General features: G+C 45.4%; 1 protein-coding gene and 1 long non-coding RNA gene across 2 annotated transcripts in view; one reads left to right on the top strand and one right to left on the bottom strand.

The window, feature by feature from the left end:
• mfn2 (mitofusin 2) overlaps window positions 1-5,541 on the top strand; it is an 85,725-nt gene extending 80,184 nt beyond the window's left edge. Inside the window, exon 18 of the mRNA XM_034173123.1 lies at window positions 5,269-5,541. Coding sequence (XP_034029014.1) covers window positions 5,269-5,338 — 70 coding nt within the window. The 3' untranslated portion in view covers window positions 5,339-5,541. The remainder of the gene's footprint in view (window positions 1-5,268) is intronic.
• The window catches only part of LOC117512887, a 28,005-nt gene that overhangs the window by 547 nt on the left and 5,975 nt on the right, over window positions 1-21,483 (bottom strand). Inside the window, exon 3 of the long non-coding RNA XR_004561410.1 lies at window positions 10,840-10,984. This is a non-coding gene — a long non-coding RNA (uncharacterized LOC117512887). The remainder of the gene's footprint in view (window positions 1-10,839; window positions 10,985-21,483) is intronic.

The raw sequence follows: 21,483 nt of genomic DNA on the forward strand, positions 1-21,483 counted from the left end.
CTTACACATCTGTGATGGCACCATCAATGCTGAAAGGTACATCCAGGTTTTGGAGCAACACATGCTGCCATCCAAGCAACGTCTTTTTCAGGGACGTCCCTGCTTATTTCAGCAAGACAATGCCAAGCCACATTCTGCACGTGTTACAACAGCGTGGCTTCGTAGTGAAAGAGTGCGGGTACTAGACTGGCCTGTCTGCAGTTCAGACCTGTCACCCATTGAAAATGTGTGGTGCATTACAATAGTGTTCAGAATAATAGTAGTGCTATGTGACTAAAAAGATTAATCCAGGTTTTGAGTATATTTCTTTATTGTTACATGGGAAACAAGGTACCAGTAGATTCTCACAAATCCAACAAGACCAAGCATTCATGATATGCACTGTCTTAAGGCTATGAAATTGGGCTATTAGTAAAAAAAAGTAGAAAAGGGGGTGTTCACAATAATAGTAGTGTGGCATTCAGTCAGTGAGTTTGTCAGTTTTGTGGAACAAACAGGTGTGAATCAGGTGTCCCCTATGTAAGGATGAAGCCAGCACCTGTTGAACATGCTTTCCTCTTTGAAAAAAGAGGAAAATGGGACGTTCAAAACATTGTTCAGAAGAACAGCGTAGTTTGATTAAAAAGTTGATTGGAGAGGGGGAAAACTTATACACAGGTGCAAAAATTATAGGCTGTTCATCTACAATGATCTCCAATGCTTTAAAATGGACAAAAACCAGAGACGCATGGACGAAAATGGAAAACAATCATCAAAATGGATAGAAGAATAACCAGAATGGCAAAGGCTCACCCATTGACCAGCTCCAGGATGATCAAAGACAGTCTAGAGTTACCTGTAAGTGCTGTGACAGTTAGAAGACACCTGTGTGAAGCTAATTTATTTGCAAGAATCCCCCGCAAAGTCCCTCTGTTAAATAAAAGACGTGCAGAAGAGGCTACAATTTGCCAAAGAACACATCAACTGGCCTAAAGAGAAATGGAGGAATATTTTGTGGACTGATGAGAGTAAAATTATTATTTTTGGGTCCAAGGGCTGCAGACCGTTTGTGAGACGACCCCCAAACTCTGAATTCAAGCCACAGTTCACAGTGAAGACAGTGAAGCATGGTGGTGCAAGCATCATGATATGGGCATGTTTCTCCTACTATGGTGTTGGGCCTATATATTGCATACCAGGTATCATGGATCAGTTTGAATATGTCAAAATACTTGAAGAGGTCATGTTGCCTTATGCTGAAGAGGACATGCCCTTGAAATGGGTGTTTCAACAAGATAGTGACCCCAAGCACACTAGTAAACGAGCAAAATCTTGGTTCCAAACCAGCAAAATTAATGCCTCGCAGATGTGAAGAAATCATGAAAAACTGTGGTTATACAACTAAATACTAGTTTAGTGATTCACAGGATTGCTAATAAAGCAGTTTGAACATAATAGTTTTGAGTTTGTAGCGTCAACAACAGATGCTACTATTATTGTGAACACCCCCTTTTCTACTTTTTTTTTTTTTTTTTTTTTTTTTTTTTTTTAACTAATAGCCCAATTTCATAGCCTTAAGAGTGTGCTTATCATGAACGCTTAGTCTTGCTGGATTTGTAAGAATCTACTGGTACCTTGTTTCCCATGTAACAATAAGAAATATACTCAAAACCTGGATTAATCTTTTTAGTCACATAGCACTACTATTATTCTGAACACTACTGTATGAAGCAGAAAATATGACAACGGAGACCCCGGACTATTGAACAACTGAAGTCATACATCAAGCAAGAATGGGAAAGAATTCCACCTACAAAGCTTCAACAATTAGTGTCCTCAGTTCCCAAATGCTTATTGAGTGTTGTTAGAAGGAAAGGTGATGTAATACAGTGGTAAACATACCACTGTCCCAGCTTTTTTGAAACGTGTTGCAGGCACCCATTTCAAAATGAGCAAATATTTGCACAAAAACAATAAAGTTTGAACATTAAATATATAGGTTGAAGAGGATTTGCAAAACATTGTATTCTGTTTTTATTTACATTTTACACAACATCCAAACTTCATTGGAATTGGGGTTGTAGGTAAAGTTGAGGCCATGGCCCACTCTGTTTCCTAATAAAAATAATTAAAATAGTAAAAAGCAGAGTAACATACTATGCCAGTATGCTAGCCACACAAAAGGGAAAATAAGTGCATCTTAAGTCTGTATTTGAAAGTCTCTACAGATACTGACTGTTTTATTGATGCAGGGAGATCATTCCACAGAACAGGGGCACGATAAGAGAAAGCTCTGTGACCCACAGACTTTTTATTCACCCTTGGGACACTAAGTAGTCCTGCACTCTGAGAACACAGAGCCTGGGCCGGTACGTAGGGTTTAATTAGGTCAGCAAAGTAGAATAATTTTATAGGTTAATAGTAGAACCTTAAAATCTGATCTCACAGGGACAGGAAGCCAGGATTGACAGACATCATAAATCTGTTTGCTCTTGTTTCATTATTATTCATAACAAACCATTTTTCAGCTTATAAGAAGCACCTAAGTCTAAAGTAGTAAATTGTACTCCAGAAAATACTTTATATCACTCAATTCCTTGTACTGTTTAGAATATTTCAACTTTTAACATTGCAGCAGAAGTTTGCTTCCTGCATTTTACACCATAAATTAACGCAAAAAGAAAACCATTCGACAAATAGACAAACACAAAGTCTACAACTGCAACAACGAAGACAACAGCAAAGAGGACGAGGAAACAAGACAACAAAATGTAAAGTGTGTGCACATAAGGGCCCCCACGGGCACATGGACTTGGCACAGAGTGCCCGGTGACTTCTGTATGAAAATGTTTTCTAACCTCAGTACACACTGTTTGAGCCTCAGTTTGGGTTTGATGTCCTCAGGGTGTCTTTCAGGGTGAAGCAGCTCGACTGTCACAGGGGGTTCTCGTGTCCTTTGTCAACTCCGCTCTGCCTCACTCTTCTTTTTCTTGTCTCATTTGAAGCGCGTTCTTCACCACAGCAGCTCAAACACTGCAGTGGAAACTGGTTTTAGTGTTTCTGTGTGTTGAATCTGTCCAAGTCCAGGAAAATGTCCAGTGCCGATCATTGTTTTATGGCCTCGTGGTGACATGTCGTGATTGGTCTCTGTCCTACGGGCAATCCTTGACTTCAGGGTCCAGATGTATAGAGAATTCTCCAAACGCGTTCAGTTTCTGATCGTGGACACGAGAGACAGGAGATGTTTAGTCTGTGTTTTTCTGGCATTACCCTGATGTGAACAAAATGAGAACATTTCATGACATTTTATGGACCTGACATATGAATTTCAGTTCATTAGTTATTTTCTCCTTCTGTAGTTGATGAGAATAGTTGTTAGTTGCGACCTGAATGGACACACAGGGTTTTGCATCTCCATCAGTCATGGCTGAAATCAACATCAAACCCACCTGGGAACAGACTCCCCCCCATGTGCCTTGATTAGAGAGAATGGCGTCAACTCAGAACATGGCGCCATTTTGGTTCTAACTGCACTGAACTACTGAATGAACCTTTTATGTTTTTAACATTTTTTAAATCATTTAACCAGATACAGCAACACATCCAGGTACAGGTGCTTTCAAAATAAATCTAAATATAGTTAAGCTATCAAATTTACATAAATTTACAATTTATGATGATTTATTTAATTTAAAGTCTGATTTATGCAGATTTATGAAAGGCCATGTCATGCAATGATGTGTGACAGTTTTAAAGTTCTCCGTCTCTGGATTATGCTTTATTCTGGACTGAGTTGACCGTCAACAAGCTTATCTTTTTACAATCATCACCTCCAAATCAAAGGTAAACTGCACATTTTCCTCTTTTACTGGCTTCTTGCTGTAAATGATCTCCTACAAATTTACTTTCTAGTGTGTGCTCTGAGGTCTGAGGGCCATTTCCAGCTCGTGGTAGCGAAGACGAGACTTAAAACCAGGGGGAACAGGGCTTTCTCTGTGGCTGGCCCCAGACTTTGGAACGCTCTGCCCCTCCATGTCTGAACAGCCCCGACAGTGGAGTGTTTTAAGTCTTGTCTGAAGACCCACTTTTATTCTGTGGTTTTTAACAGTGCGTGAGTTGTGTGGTCCTCTGTTTTATTGGTTTTGTTTTTATTTTGGTAGATTTTATTGGTTTTATCTTTTGTATGCTGTATGTATTTATTTATTTATTGTTTTTTTGTATTTATTGTTAACTTTCTTATTTTTAATTTGTTTCTTGACTATTGGGGTTTTATCTATTGTGAATTTACTGTATGTGCAGCACTTTGGAACATCTTTGTTGTTAAATGTGCTATATAAATAAAGTGGATTGGATAAATGTGATGCGGACTTTTCTGATCCATTTATCAGCGTGTGCGCTACAAAAACTATTATAATATGATGGGAGACGAAGGAGTGAAAGGAGTGAAAGCAGTAAAGCGTCAAATCAGCGGTGATTTGACCCTTTACTGCTTTCACTGCACATCAGGCTGCTGCAGGCTGTGGCTCAGTCTGAACACAGTGTGAAAAAAAAAAATGGTCAGGCTTTTAATGTCTCTGGTCCCACATGCAAGGGGTTTAATGGAAATACATTGCGATCAGATGGGACATTTTATCCGATGTGAGCAAAAAATCCATTATATATAGTGTTTATTACATGGAACACAACATAAAAATTTTGGGACTTTTTTGTCTGGTGAGTTTTACTGTACATGGGACTGAACAATAAATTTACATCTCAAAGATTGACGATGTCGGCTTCGATCCCACACGGCTGACTTTATTTTCCCAAATGTTTCTTCTGTTTGGATTTGAAGGGAATCTGTACATCTTGAAGCCCTTGTTGTCTCTATTTGTGCCTCCAAATGCACAACAACTCGGCATTTTCAACGAATAAATAAAATGGCTGATTTACATGCAGACAAATGTCTGTATGTAAATCAGCCAACACTATTTTGAACCCAATATGACACCAGGAGTCACATGACTGATTTTTTTTTTTTTTCGACTCGTCATATCGCTACTCTCTCGAATCAAGGCACTCTGCCCCCCCCCGCCCGAACATACTCCTGCCCCCAAAGTGTGTGTGACCTCAGTTAGCTGGGCACATTATTGGAGAAATCATGCTTTTAGAAGTTTGAGTGTTCGGCAGAGCTCACGTTGGTGGTGGCAGCTCTGTTTTTTCTTTTAGAGAGCAGAAGGTCTGTCCTGCTTGTTCTCCAGTGGACTCAGCCTTGGACTCGGCCTGACGGTTGTTTTTTGTGTGTTGTAGGAACAAGGCAGGTTGGCTGGACAGTGAGCTCAACATGTTCATCACACAGTACCTCCATCCAATCAAGTGAGAACATCTCGGCACCAACACACCGCCTCCTGGACACAAACCACAAAAAGGACTGCAACTTTATTTTCTGCTTCTCACCTCTGTGTCTAACCTCGCTGACTGTAATGCGCTTTTTTGTCACAGGGAGTTGACGTAGGACTTAGTGAAGCTGGAATGTTCGCGACCTGCAAAAATGTTTTGTTGTTCGAACACAAAAGGAAAAATAAAAGTGGAACGAAACACGTGTTGGTCTTTTTCAGAACACCTCCTCATCTCTATGAGGCCACCTGCTGGACATTAGTTCAAACGACAGACTGTAAGTCCCAAGGCACGTTGTGAATCCACCCTCATCCTGAAAAGGAGAGTTTGTGCCTCCTTCCTCATTTCCTGATGTTGAACGTTTTGCAGTCGCCACCATTATTTAATGTCAAAGATGACTGGGATCAACACAGAACGCAGTTTACCAATTCCGACTTTAAGAAAACTACAGAGTGGCCTTTTGTTGTGGCCAGCCTGAGGCACACGTGCAACAATCAGGCTCTTTGTTGTTTTTTGTTCTTTGTTTTTTTTTTTTTTTAGTACACCATGTACAGTAGTGTTCAGAATAATAGTGCTATGTAACTAAAAAGCTTAATCCAGGTTTTGAGTATATTTCTTATTGTTACATGGGAAACAAGGTACCAGTAGATTCTCACAAATCCAACAAGACCAAGCATTCATAATATGCACACTCTTAAGGCTATGAAATTGGGCTATTAGTTAAAAAAAAAAAGTAGAAAAGGGGGTGTTCACAATAATAGTAGCATCTGCTGTTGACGCTACAAACTCAAAACTATTATGTTCAAACGGCTTTTTTAGCAATCCTGTGAATCACTAAACTAGTATTTAGTTGTATAACCACAGGTTTTCATGATTTCTTCACATCTGGGAGGCATTAATTTTGTTGGCTTGAAACCAAGATTTTGCTCGTTTACTAGTGTGCTTGGGGTCATTGTCTTGTTGAAACACCCATTTCAAGGGCATGTCCTGTTCAGCATAAGGCAACATGACCTCTTCAATTATTTTGACATATCCAAACTGATCCATGATACCTGGTATGCGATTATGTAGGCCCAACACCATAGTAGGAGAAACATGCCCATATCATGATGCTTGCACCACCATGCTTCACTGTCTTCACTGTGAACTGTGGCTTGAATTCAGAGTTTGGGGGTCGTCTCACAAACTGTCTGCGGCCCTTGGACCAAAAAGAACAATTTTACTCTCATTAGTCCACAAAATATTGCTCCATTTCTCTTTAGGCCAGTTGATGTGTTCTTTGGCAAATTGTAGCCTCTTCTGCACGTTTTTTATTTAACAGAGGGACTTTGCGAGGATTCTTGCAAATAAATTAGCTTCACACAGGCGTCTTCTAACTGTCACAGCACTTACAGGTAACTCCAGACTGTCTTTGATCATCCTGGAGCTGATCAGTGGGTGAGCCTGTGCCATTCTGGTTATTCTTCTATCCATTTTGATGGTTGTGTTCCATTTTCTTCCACGCGTCTCTGTTTTTTTGTGTGTGTGTGTGTGTTTCCATTTTAAAGTATTGGAGATCATTGTAGATTAACAGCCTATAATTTTTTGCACCTGCGTATAGGTTTCCCCCTCTCCAATCAACTTTTTAATCAAACTACGCTGTTCTTCTGAACAATGTTTTGAACGTCCCATTTTTCTCAGGCTTTCAAAGAGAAAAGCATGTTCAACAGGTGCTGGCTTCATCCTTAAGTAGGGGACACCTGATTCACACCTGTTTGTTCCACAAAATTGACTAACTCACTGACTGAATGCCACACTACTATTATTGTGAACACCCCCTTTTCTACTTTTTTTTTACTAATAACCCAATTTTGTAGCCTTAAGAGTGTGCATATCATGAATGCTTGGTCTTGTTGGATTTGTGAGAATCTACTGGTACCTTGTTTCCCATGTAACAAGAAATATACTCAAAACCTGGATTAATCTTTTTAGTCACATATCACTACTATTATTCTGAACACTACTGTAAACCTTGAATGCATGTGTGTGAATAAGGCCTAGTTCACAAATAATGAAGCCAAAGTGTGACATAACCATCAAAATTTAAAGTTGTCTTTTTTTGGTGAAATGTTAAGTATGGTTATGTTTCAGTATTTCTATTGGTCTCGGTTCAGTCATTGCTAGAAATTATCACTGCATATATACTATAATGTGCTAGAGCGTAACGCTTACGACAACAGTTGGAGGTATCTTCTTTAGTCTGCAGAAGCCTGAAACAAAGAAATTCTGTCCATTAGTTCCTGGTATTATTGAACAAGTAATATAATTATTCAATTGAAGCAGAGTAGGAGATATAGCTAAGGTTTTGACACAAATAAATCAAGGACTTATTCTCAGCGTTACACTTGTGACAGTTTTACCTTGCTTTAGAAACATGTTTTTCTAGGAAATGACATTTCTACCTTTACAAAAATGTATTACTGTTAGTATGAAGCACAAACTGACAAAATACAAGGTTATTTATTTAACATTCAACTTTAAATGATAATGCTAAATACAAAATTGATGAGGGAAAAAAAAAAAGCTATTTTTGGGGTAAATTTCTTGCATATCTCTGGAACTGTGCAGAGTTTTTCCATGAAATTTTCAGTACCTGTCAAAGAGACTATAGGCAACTCAGATAAATCTGGATGGTGCTAAATAAAATAATGGCTTGTTTTTGACAAATGCAAATGCAAATCAGCACTTAGGCTTCATTATTTTTGAACTAGGCCACACACACACACACACACATATATATATATATATATATATATATATATATATATAGTGGGGAAAATAAGTATTTGACCCCTTGTCAGTTTTGCAGGATTTCCCACCTATAAAGAATGGAGAGGTCTGTAATTATCGTAGGTACACTTCAACTGTGAGAGACAGAATCTTGCCATGCTGGAAGACCCAGCCATGACCCATCTTCAATGCTCTTACTGAGGGAAGGAGGTTGTTTGCTGGTTGTTTCTATTTATGGATCATCACTTAGATACAGTGGTAAGTAAAGGTTGGCACCCCTGATGATTTCCATGATTTTCTTTTAGAAATCATTGGTTGGTTGGATCAGTAATTTCATATATCATATAGCAGACAAACACTGATATTTGAGAAGTGAAATTAAGTTTATAGGATTTACAGAAAGCGTGCAATAATTATTTAAACAAAATTAGGCAGGTGGATAAATTTGGGCACCCAAACAGAAAAAATACATGTGTTTAGTAGATCCTCCTTTTGCAGAAATAACAGCCTCTAAGCACTTCCAATGAGAGTCTGGATTCTGGTTGAAGGTATTTTGGACCATTCTTCTTTACAAAACATCTCAGGTTTGTTGGTTTCCAAGCATGGACAGTCCGCATAAAATCACACCACAGGATTTCAATAGTCTTCAGGTCTGGGGACTGAGATGGCCATTCCAGAACATTGTAATTGTTCCTCAGCATGAATGCCTTAGTAGATTTTGAGCAATGTTTGGGGTCGTTTTGTTGAAAGATCCAGCCCCAGTGCAACTTCAACTTTGTCACTGTTTCATGAACATTGTTCTCAAGAATTTGCTGATATTGACTGGAATCCATGTGACCCTCAACTTTAACAAGATTCCCAGTACCTGCACTGGTCACATAGCCCCACAGCATGATAGAACCACCTCCAAATTTTACTGTAGGTAGCAAGTGTTTTTCTTGGAATGCTGTGTTTTTCCGCTCCTTATGTCCAAATAACTTGATTTTAGTTTCATCAGTCCACAGCACTTTATTCCAAAATGGAGCTGGCTTGTCCAAATTCACTTTAGCATACCTCAAGCGACTCTGTGGCGTGTACACAGAAAAGGCTTCCACTGCACTACAGCATCATACAGCATCTCTTTGTGCAAAGTGCGCTGTATAGTTGAAAGATTCACTGAGCACGCAGCAAGAGCATGTTGCAGGTCTTTGGAGCAGGTCTGTGGGTTGACTAAGACTGTTCTCACCATCCTTCGCTTCGGCTTACCAGATTTTTCTTGGCCTGCCACTTTGGGCCTTAACTAGTGCTGTGCCTGTGGTCTTCCATTTCCTCACTATGTTCCTCACAGTGGAAAATGACAGCTGAAATCGCTGAAATAGCTTTGTATCCTTCCCCTAAACCATGATGTTGAACAGTCTTTGTTTTCAGGTAATTTGACAGTTACTTAGAGCGTGAGGTAAGGTACACCCAGGACAGGACACCAGTCTGTCACAGGGCTACAAACAAACACAGTCACACCCACTTGCACACCCACAGACAATTTAAAGTCCCAATCCACCTCACCCGCATGTCTTTGAATGTGGGAGAAAATCTACGCAAACACGGGGAGAACATGCAAACTCCACACAGAAAGGCCACAGGCGGGAATTGAACCTATGACCTTCTCACTGTGAGGCAACAATGCTAACCACTAAGCTACCGTGCTGCCTGTGTTCCAATAATTAGTGCTAAATGTCTTCAAATCAATAAAATGGCAAGGGTTCCCAAATTTATGCACCTACTTAATTTTGTTTAAATAATTATTGCACACGTTCTGTAAATACTAGAAATTTCATTTCACTTCTCGAATAGTCGTATTTGTCTGCTATGATATATTTAACTGAAATTTCTGATCTAGACAACCAATGATTTATAAAGGAAAATGTTGGACATTATCAGGGGTGCCCAAACGTTTGCATACAATTTTATGATTGGGTTATGTGAAACCTGGCTTAAACCTACAGCTGCCCTCCCTTTGCACCAGGTGATTTCACTGATTAACTGATTCCATCTGCTCAAAGTGATGTCACCTGGTGCAGTGGGTAGTTACAAAGAAAACCTGCACCCTCTTGGCCCTTTCTGGAATCAGTTTGACACCTATAAATGATAGCCTGTCCACCAAGATACACATTTAGTCACGTCCCTCATGATGTGAAGCAAGGCGGGGGTGTTGCTCTTATTTATAAATCTCGGTTTACCTTATTAGCTGTTGGGGTTCATAAATATAAATATAACTTGTTTGAGCATCTGATTCTCCACTCTGCCTACGATGCTACATATTGCAGAAGAAGAATAAAAATCAGCCATATTACTCTGTCACTGTATATAGGCCCACTGGCCCATACTCACTAGCATCTGATTCTGTACTCTGCACATGATGCTATGTATTGCCAAGGTCAGAAGAATAATAATCAGCTGTATTACTTTGCCACTGTATATATGACCCCTGGCCCATACTCTGAATTCTTAGATGAATTTGGTGTGTTCATCTCTAACTTGTCAACTAGTGCAGATAACATTCTGATTATTGGTAACTTCAGCATTCATATAAATAAGCCTTCTGATCCCCTCTGCAAATTATTTATGGAAATTGTGGATGTATTAGGATTTCAGAAAAGCATTCAGGACTCGTCACACATTCGTGGAAATAACCTGGATTTGGTTCTCGCATGTGGTATTGCTGTCACGAATATTGACATGCCTCTTGCATCGGTGGTCTCTGATCACTCACTTATTAGGTTTACAGCTTCGCTGCTGTGTTTAGAGAACAACAACCTTATTCATCACTGTGGCGACGCATCAACTCCTTAACTACGACTGAACTCGAAGCTACAAAGCAGACCTATCACTCTGATTTGATCAACAAAAACGAGCATAACTCAAAGTTTTGTTCAACATGGTGGAAACACTTATTCACGGACAACCACCTGTAGTTCGCTGTCCTTTTGCAGCACTAGATTTCTTGGATTACTTTGAGAAGAAAATAGAAGACATTAGGTTAAGGATATCCCAGCATGCCTTAACTACACACTGCGATTGAGGTGGGTGCCATTACTGAGGTATTACCTAGATTTACAGAATTTGATAAGTGTTTCACTAGGTGTGCTGACAAACCTTGTAATGGCTACAAAAAGCACAACCTGCTTATTTGATCCTATACCAACAAAACTGTTTATGGACCTGTGGCCCACTCTTGAGCCAACTGTGTTGGAAATGATTAATCTCTCATTAACTTCTGGATCTGTTCTGAAATGTTTCAAATCTGCAGTGATTAAACCATTACTTAAGAAATCTAATCTTGACCCCATTGTATTGAAAAACTATAGGCCGATATGAAATCTATCATTTTACTCTAAAGTTCTGGAAAAGGTGGTTTCATGGCAGCTTGTGGACCACCTTACTAAGAATAATCTTTTTGAGCCACTGCAGTCTGCTTTTAGAAACAATCATTCCATAGAGACGGCTCTCACTAAAGTGGTGAATGACCTTTTGTGAGCAATGGATTCGGAACCTACGATGGTTCTGGTGCTGTTAGATCTCAGTGCCGCATTTGATACCATGGATCATCATATTCTACTCGATAGTCTGGAGAATCGTTTTGGGATTACTTGGAGTGCCCTTGAATGGTTGATGTCATACCTGACCAGTCGTTCTCACTGTGTTTTGTACAATAACACTACCCCTTAGTGACATGAAATGTGGGGTTCCACAGGGATCTCTCTTAGACCCCTGCTTTTCTCCCTTTATATAGCACCGTTTGGGCACATATTGCTGCGTTTTGGGATTACCTTTCATTGCAATGCTGATGATACTCAGTTATACATGAAGATAACTGCTGGTAATCTCATCCACATAAAATCCTTAGAAGATTGCCTTGCATCAGTGAGAAGCTGGATGTCCAGCAGCTTCCTACGTTTAAATTCTGATAAGACTGAAATGATGGTTCTTGGTCCAGTGAGACATTGGCATCAATTTGACCAGCTTATGTTTAGCCTAGGCTCGTGTGTCATACATTACACTGACAAAGTAAGGAACCTTGGGGTCATTTTTTATTCTACGTTGTCCTTTGACCTCCACATTAGAGATATTACGAAGACTGCTTTCTTCCACCTGTGAAATATAGCAATGATTTGTCCCATCCTGTCTATGGCTGACGCTGAGACCCTGATTCATGCGTTTGTCTCTTCGAGACTGGACTACTGCAATGTTATATTTTCTGGTTTATTTGTTATTGGACTTCTGTGCTAGTCATGGGCTGTCCATAACAAACACCATGTTTGTTATGGACACTCCATAAGTGTACATGGTACCAGAGTACCCTAGGCTGAAGATCGATGATAGATTTTATGATCGTATCATCTGATCTGAGGCCGCATGTTCTGGACACTCGGGTGAAGAGAGGGGCAGAGCTGTCAACTGATTATCTGATTATTGTCATCTGGTGGTGAGTTGGATCCATCGATTTCTATTTACTCATTAGATGAAAGACCGGGCTGATCTGCTCATTCACTGGCTGTTGCCTGAGCGCCGCCATCTTGGTTAGTGTCTGACAACCAGACATAAAAAGAAATCAGTGTGGACATGATCAATATTTTTCATTGATTTTCATTGTGCGAAAAGTGTGGAGAACTTTACGTTCCTTGGCATCAGTGTTTCCAATCAGCTATCCTGGACCGCCAACACCTCAAACCTGATCAAAAAGTCTCAACAGAGACTCTTCTTCCTCAGGAAAGTGAGGAAGGCCCAACTCCCTGAGGGATGGATGCTCAACTTTTAACAGAGTACCATGGAGAGCATCCTCATGAACTGCGTCATGGTGTGGTTCGTGAGCTGTACAGCTGCTGAGAGGAGGTCCTGCATCAGGTGGTGAAGGCAGCGCAGGGCATTACTGGGATGGAGCTTCCTCACCTTGACACACTCTATGCTAGCAGACTGAGGAAGAAGGCTAGATAGACTGTAATGGCCTGGGAACGCCTCGGGATCCCCCAGTCAGAGGTGGTCAATGTGGCCCGGGAAAGGGAAGTCTGGGGTCCCCTGCTGGAGCTGCTGCCCCTGTGATCTGATCCCAAATAAGCGGTTGAAGATGAGTAATGAGTGTGTGTTCAATACTTTTTCTCTGCGTCATTACATTTTATTACACATAACTTAATTGCTGAACTTATTTGTTTTGGGGGGTTTTTGTATGTGTGGATTATTTGGGTTGTTCCTGACATCAGGTAAAAAATTTCATGGCAACCTCATTTTTAGAAATGTATTTACTGAGGAAAATGGTGACGTGTTCAATACTTACTTTACTCGCTGTGTACTGTATTTGCCCATCAGAGGGCCCAGGACTGAGCATCAGCCCACCCCCTTTTTTTGAAGAACCTTGGTTAAATGCCCACCTGAAATTAAATTAAAGTACATGAAATACATTTAATGAATGAGAAAAGGACAAAAAATGGAAACAATCATGTCACTTATTTGTGATATATATTTTATTTGTGATGAACTTTGACATTTTATTGAAAATGGTATTCCAATGTACATGATGCTGGCCGCGCTCGTGCGTCGGCCTGCCCCTCTTCAAGCTGAGGCGGATGGGTGTCTCTAGATGGACCCTGGATGCAAACCTTCAGTGCTGTGCTGCACAGCCACAAGTCTTTTGGTGATCCGTAAAGAGCGACATGTGAAGGAAGCCCTGAGCTCGGACCCGGCACAGAAAGGGCGGGTGTGTGATTCAGTCATTAGGACATCCTACAGATGCCTATGTTTCATAATGCTTCATTTTCCTGTCCTCATATAAAAAGAACAGCCAAACGGTGTTCTGTCTGTGTGGAACAGCCAAGACTCATGTTCCACACAGTAGATATCAGCATTGTTATTTTGTTTCCAACTGCTTCCCTGGGCTCATGTTTTGAACTGTCAGGTTGTCTCTCTGAGCTCAGTGCTTGTAACCACACCCCTGGGCCGCGGTTGCCTTTCACCCTCTTTCAGACTTTTGTAGTGTGTTGGACCAGTGGGGGACTTCAAGCTTGAATAAATTACAAAAGACCATCAGGAAAATTAGTGCAAAACAGGATGGGGAGGATTGTCTTCCGTAACACTCCTCTCATCCCTTACATAAGACTGTGGGAGCCTTAAGCAGCTCCTTCAGTAATAGATTGCTGCACCCTCGGTGCAAATCAGATCGCCTCCACAGGTCGTTTATCCCAACTCCAGTCAGATTGTGGAATACTTGTTTTTAACATCTGCAACATATTTCTGCAGTCATTGAAAGATCTGAGCCTCCTGAAGAAGTACAGTCGGCTCTGACCTTTCTTATACACAGCATCTGTGTTTACAGTCCAGTCCAGTTTGTTGTCTATGTGGACACTCAGGTACTTGTAGTCCACAATGTCCACCTTGATTCCATGAATGGAACTGGTTTCAGACAGGTCTTCCGTCAACTGAAGTCCACCACCAGCTCCTTCGTCTTAGATACGTTGAGCTGCAGGTGGTTGAGTCCACACCACTCCACAAACCTGTTCAGCACACTCCTGTACTCAGCCTCCTGGTCACAGCTGATGCATTCCCACAATGGCAGAGTCATCTGAAAACTTCTGCAGGTGGCAGGACTGTGACGAGAACCTGAAGTCTGAGGTGTAGAGTGAGAACAGGAAAAGAGACAGGACCGTCCCTTGTGGTGCCCCTGTGCTGCTCCTGATGTCAGATGTAATGTCCTGAAGCCTCACATACTGTGGGTGACCCATGAGGTAGTTGGTAATCCAGGCCACCAGTGGAGCCTCCACCTTCATGTCACATAGTTTATCAATGAGCAGGTCAGGCCGGATGGTGTTGAAGGCACTGGAGAAGTTGAAGAACATGACTCTCACAGCGCTGCCTGCTTCTTCCAGGTGAGAATAAGCTCTGTGCAGCATGAAGATGACGGCATCCTCCACTCCCCTGTTGGGCTGGTACACAAACTGCAGTGGGTCCAGTGATGATTCAGTGACTGTGTGGAGGTGCCTCAGGATGAGCCTCTCCAGTGAGTTCATAATATGTGATGTTAGGGCCACAGGTCTGTAGTCATTAAGTGTGCTCTGGTTCTTCTTCTTGGCCACAGGAACCAGACATGAGGTTTTCCACCTCTCAGGACCAACCATCTGGCTCAGGCTCAAGTTGAAGATGTGCTAGAAAATCACACACAGCTGGACAACACATCCCTTCAGCATCCCTCTGGGACTGAGGGCGTCAGGAACCGCAGCCTCTCCTGGACACAGGCACGAGTGAGATTCGTACCGTGTCGGCTCATTATCAACTCAGCTCCCTGCTCTGCGACCAACAGGACAGGAAGACAGCGCCCCCTGATGGGGAGAGCAGGGAGAGTGTGTTGGAAAAAGAAGAGTTAAATCTCTTCTTTGCTCACTTATACTGTGATGCCAGGAGCAGCCACATCACCGCCAGCAGCTGGGAGCAACTTCACGGTGGGGAAGCACGAGGTGAGGTACTTGCTGAGGGGGTGTCAACCCACAAACGGGTCCCGATGCTATCTCTGGACGGGTGCTGAAAGACTGTCCAGACCAGCTTGCTGGGATTTTCACCAAAATCTTCAACCGGTCGCTGACACAGTCTGCTGTCCCGTCACACCTGAAGACCGCCACCAATGTCCCATGACCCAAGAAACCCCCCATAACCAGCCTCAGTGATGACCGGCCTGCTGCACTCACCCCGGTGGTGATGAAGTGTTTTGAAAAACTGGTTAGAAGTGACATCATGTCATTCCTAACCCCACTTCAGACCCACCAAATTCACTTACAAGGTCAACAGAGGATGCCGTGACCTCTGCCCTCCACACCACGCTGACCCACCTGGACTAACAGGGTAACTACACCCAGCTTCTCTTCATGGATTATGGTTCAGTATTCAACACCATCCTCCCCCACGGCCTCGTGAGGAACCTGCTGAACCTCGGCCTACCTCATTCCACATGTCTTTGGATTAAGGACTTTCTGTTGTGTGGCCGCCAAAAGAGGAGGTACTGCTGGCCCACCACCAGAGGGCGTCCTGCCTGAATGGCGGGCTTCAGGCACGAGAGGGCATTGCCGCCTCAAGGGAGCAGCTGGAGATGACAGCTGTCCCTCATCACCATCTGACAGCTGTCCCTCATCATCATCACCATCACTATAAAAGCCGGGCAGCAACTCCACCTCGCTGCCGAGAAATCAGTCTACCTAGCAGGTAAACCTCTCAGCAGTTTTGGTGCCGATCGCACAGTGATCTTTGATTGTCTTGCAGGCGTTCCTGGACCTTTCCACAGCTGGAGGCTGGGACTGTACATCCAACAGGAGACAACGTATCTCTCTCCTCACGGATAAGTAGTGTCAGGACCTGCACGTGGTTGTTTGGAGGTGGAGGTGTTTGCCCTCCGGACGGAACTGTTTGCTGACTGTTTACTGGGTGTGTGCACACACACCTACCATTAACTGTTTCTGCTTCCTGCCAGCAGTACCAGATCTGACAGCTGGAGACGGTGGCCACCTGGGGACTCGGGACTTGGCGGCTCTGGTGTGTTCCAGATCCGTTGGCAGTGGAAATCGTGTGGGACACGGCTCTTCTCTGGACAGACGTCTTCTATCCTCGAGCCTGCCCACACATCACCGTTGTACATTGTTTGACTCCAAAAACTGTAATTGTTTGTATCTCGTTGTGCACTTCACAACAGTAAATTGTTACTTTCGGCTTATCCATTGTCCATTCATTTACGCCCCCTGTTGTGGGTCCGTGTCATGACACTTTCCCAACAGGATTTCTCGGCCAATGTCATGGATCCCGAGGGGCGTCAACCATTGGATGAACCACCAATGGGAACGCAGGGTGCACAGGCGTTGGCAGGAGGCGCGTTAGGTGAGCTACAGCAAATCTTAACCGCCTTCACTGCTCGGTTGGACTTGGTGACCGAGCAGAATGTGATTCTCAATCGGAGGATGGAGGCTCTCACCGCCCAGGTGGAAGCGCGCCAGCAGGGTGCTGCTGCAGCTCCTCCTCCTGCTGACCGAGCACTGGATACAGAGATTCCAGTGGTGGTTCGACTAAGCCCCCCGGAACCATACGGAGGCTGTGTTGAGACGTGCGCGGACTTCTTAATGCAGTGTTCGCTCGTCTTTGCACAGCGTCCCATGATGTACGCGTCCGATGCTAGCCGGGTAGCTTATGTCATTAATCTGCTTCGAGGAGAGGCACGCGCCTGGGCTACGGCACTCTGGGAGCAAAATTCACGGCTCTTAACCACATACACTGGGTTTGTAAGGGAGTTTAAACAGGTGTTTGATCATCCCAATAGAGGCGAGACTGCTTCAAGCGTGCTGCTGTCAATGAGACAGGGGCGTCGGAGTGCAGCCGCTTATGCAGTCGACTTCCGCATCGCGGTTGCGAGGTCCGGCTGGAATAACGTTGCACTCCGCGCTGCCTTTGTAAACGGACTGTCTCTATTCCTGAAGGAGCACTTGCTGGCTAAGGATGAGCTGCGGGATTTTGACAGGCTTGTCGATATGGTCATACGGTTAGACAACCGGTTGGAAGAACATCGTCGGGAGCGAGGCGAAGGACATGGCCGGGCGCGAGCCGTCCCTCTCCCTTCCGGGTCTGAAAGGGTGCCACCGTCCCCATGCTCCACAGCCGGAGAGCTCCGTGTGGCAACAGCTCCCCCTGCTGACGAAGCTATGGACACGAGCAGGGCCAAAGTTAAATCCAATGACAGACAACGGAGGCTGGCCCGCGGGGAATATTTTTACTGTGGCTCATGTGAGCATATACAGAAAAACTGCCCCAAATGGTTAAACTACAACGCCCGCCCTTAGAGACTGGGCTAAGGGTGGGCCATAACATTCACGATGAAAAATCCCGTAAATCTGCACGCATCCCAGTAACGATCCTGAGTGGGGATCTAACCCGTCACGCCCCAGCACTAGTGGACACGGGGTTGGAGGGGAATCTGCTGGATAGCAGATGGGCAAGGGAGGTTGGGCTCCCTCTAGTGGCTCTCCCTTCTCCATTGAAGGTAAGGGCACTAGATGGCACCCTTCTCCCATTAATCATACACCAGACACGGCCCATGACATTGGTTGTGTCTGGGAATCATAGGGAGGAGATCATGTTTTTCGTATTTCGTAACACCTTCTACCTCCCGAGTGATTTTGGGGTTTCCATGGATGGTGAAGCACAATCCCCGGATAGATTGGCCGTCTGGGGTAGTGACGCAGTGGAGCGAAACCTGCCACCGGGAATGTTTAGGATCCTTGGTTCTACCCGGTGTGACAGCTAATGTGGAGGTCAAAGTTCCCCCCAATCTGACGTCGGTGCCTGAGGAGTACCACAATCTTGCTGACGTCTTCAGCAAAGATCTGGCACTCACTCTTCCCCCGCACCGGCCGTAAGATTGCGCCATTGATTTGATCCCGGGCGTTGAGTACCCGTCCAGCAGGCTGTACAATCTCTCACGTCCTGAGCGCGAATCAATGGAGACCTACATCCGGGACTCTTTAGCTGCCAGATTGATCCGGAACTCCACCTCCCCGATGGGTGCAGGTTTCTTTTTTGTGGGCAAGAAAGACAGCGGACTCCGTCCATGCTTCGATTACAGAGGGCTGAACGAAATTACGGTTCACAACCAATACCCGTTACCTCTGTTGGATTCGGTGTTCACGCCCCTGCATGGAGCCCAAATATTCACAAAACTAGACCTTAGGAACGCGTACCACCTGGTTTGGATCCGGAAGGGAGACGAGTGGAAGACTGCATTTAACACCCCGTTAGGTCATTTTGAGTACCTGGTCATGCCGTTCGGCCTCACCAATGCGCCCGCGACGTTCCAAGCGTTGGTTAATGACGTCTTGCGGGACTTCCTGCACCGGTTTGTCTTTGTATACCTGGACGACATCCTCATCTTCTCCCCGGATCCTGAGACCCATGTGCAGCATGTACGTCAGGTCCTACAGCGGTTGTTGGAGAACCAGCTGTTTGTGAAGGGCGAGAAGTGCGAGTTCCACCGCACTTCTTTGTCCTTCCTGGGGTTCGTAATCTCCTCCAACTCCGTCACCCCTGATCCAGCCAAGGTTGCGGCGGTGAGAGATTGGCCCTAACCAACAAGCCGTAGGAAACTACAACAGTTCCTCGACTTCACAAATTTCTACCGGCGGTTCATCAAGGGCTACAGTCAGGTAGTCAGCCCCCTGACGGCCCTTACCTCCATTAAAGTCCCCTTCACCTGGTCGGATCGGTGCGACGCCGCGTTTAGGGAGTTGAAACGCCGGTTCTCGACTGCACCAGTTCTGGTGCAGCCCGATCCCAATCGCCAGTTTATCATTGAAGTGGATGCCTCTGACTCAGGGATAGGAGCCGTGCTGTCCCAGAGCAGGGAGTCTGATAAGGTCCTCCACCCTTGTGCCTATTTTTCCCGCAGGTTGACCCCGGCAGAGCGAGACTATGACGTCGGCAATGGGGAACTCTTAGCGGTGAAAGAGGCTCTTGAGGAGTGGAGATACCTTTTGGAGGGAGCTGAGGTACCTTTCACGGTTTTCACGGACCATCGGAACCTGGAATGCATCCGGACCGCCAAGCGTCTGAACCCCAGGCAAGCCCGCTGGTCACTGTTCCTCTGGCGTTTTGACTTCCAGCCCCGGGACTAAGAATCTGACGCCCTGTCCTGGATCCACGAAGAGGAAGTCAAGGCCGAGCTGTCAGATCCTCCGGATCCCATCATCCTCGAGTCCACTATCGTGGCCACCCTCACCTGGGATGTGGAGAAGACCATCCGGGAGGCCCTGGCACAGAACCCGGACCCGGGGACCGGCCCCAAGAACAGACTTTACGTCCCACCAGAAGCCAGAGCTGCAGTCCTGGACTTCTGTCATGGTTCTAAGCTCTCCTGTCACCCAGGGGTGCGAAGAACCATGGCAGTGGTTCGGCAGCACTTCTGGTGGGCGTCCATGGAAGCCGACGTCCGGGAGTATGTCCAGGCCTGCACCACCTGCGCCAGGGGAAAAGCCGATCACCAAAGGGCACAGGGACTCCTTCAACCGCTACCTGTGCCCCACCACCCCTGGTCCCACATCGGCCTGGACTTCGTCACGGGCCTCCCGCCATCCCAGGGCATGACCACCATCCTCACGATAGTGGACCGGTTCTCCAAGGCGGCCCACTTCGTGGCCCTCCCGAAGCTCCCGACGGCCCAGGAGACTGCAGACCTCCTGGTCCACCATGTTGTTCGTCTGCATGGGATTCCATCTGACATCGTTTTCGACCGTGGTCCCCAGTTCTCCTCGCAAGTTTGGGGAGGTTTCTGTAGGGAACTGGGGGCCACCGTGAGCCTCTTGTCTGGGTACCATCCCCAGACGAACGGACAGGCAGAGCGGGCGAACCAGGACTTGGAGCAGGCCCTCCGCTGCGTGACCTCCGCGCACCCGATGGCCTGGAGTGACCATCTGGCCTGGATCGAGTACGCTCACAACAGCCAGATTTCATCTGCCACTGGCCTCTCCCCGTTTGAGGTGTGTTTGGGGTACCAGCCCCCATTGTTTCCCGTGGTGGAGGGAGAGGTCGGTGTGCCCTCGGTCCAGGCCCACCTAAGGAGGTGCCATCAGGTGTGGCGCACTGCCTGCTCTGCCCTGCTTAAAGCCCGGGCGAGGACTAAGGCCCATGCAGACCGCCGGCGTTCCCCGGCCCCTGCATACCAGCCCGGGCAGGAGGTTTGGTTATCCACCAAGGACATTCCCCTGCAAGTGGAATCCCAGAAGTTAAAGGACAGATTCATCGGACCTTTCCCCATACTCAGAATCCTCAGTCCGGCCTCAGTGAAGTTGAAGCTACCAGCTTCACTGCGGATTCACCCCGTCTTCCATGTGTCCCGTATCAAGCCCTGCCACTCCTCTCCACTCTGCACCCCCGGACCAGCGCCGCCTCCTGCCCGGATTATCGACGGGGAGCCTGCCTGGACCGTGCGCAGGCTCTTGGACGTCCGTCGAAAGGGCCGGGGATTTCAGTATCTGGTGGACTTGGAGGGATATGGACCTGAAGAGCGCTCCTGGGTGAAGAGGAGCTTCATTCTGGACCCGGCCCTCCTGGCCGATTTCTACCGTCGTCACCCCGACAAACCTGGTTGTCCTGCCTGAATGGCGGGCTTCAGGCACGAGAGGGCGTCGCCGCCTCACGGGAGCAGCTGGAGATGACAGCTGTCCCTCATCATCATCACCATCACTATAAAAGCCGGGCAGCAACTCCACCTCGCTGCCGAGAAATCAGTCTACCTAGCAGGTAAACCTCTCAGCAGTTTTGGTGCTGATCGCACAGTGATCTTTGATTGTCTTGCAGGCATTCCTGGACCTT

This window comes from Thalassophryne amazonica, chromosome 6 (assembly GCF_902500255.1).
Source record: "Thalassophryne amazonica chromosome 6, fThaAma1.1, whole genome shotgun sequence".
Taxonomy (NCBI): domain Eukaryota; kingdom Metazoa; phylum Chordata; class Actinopteri; order Batrachoidiformes; family Batrachoididae; genus Thalassophryne; species Thalassophryne amazonica.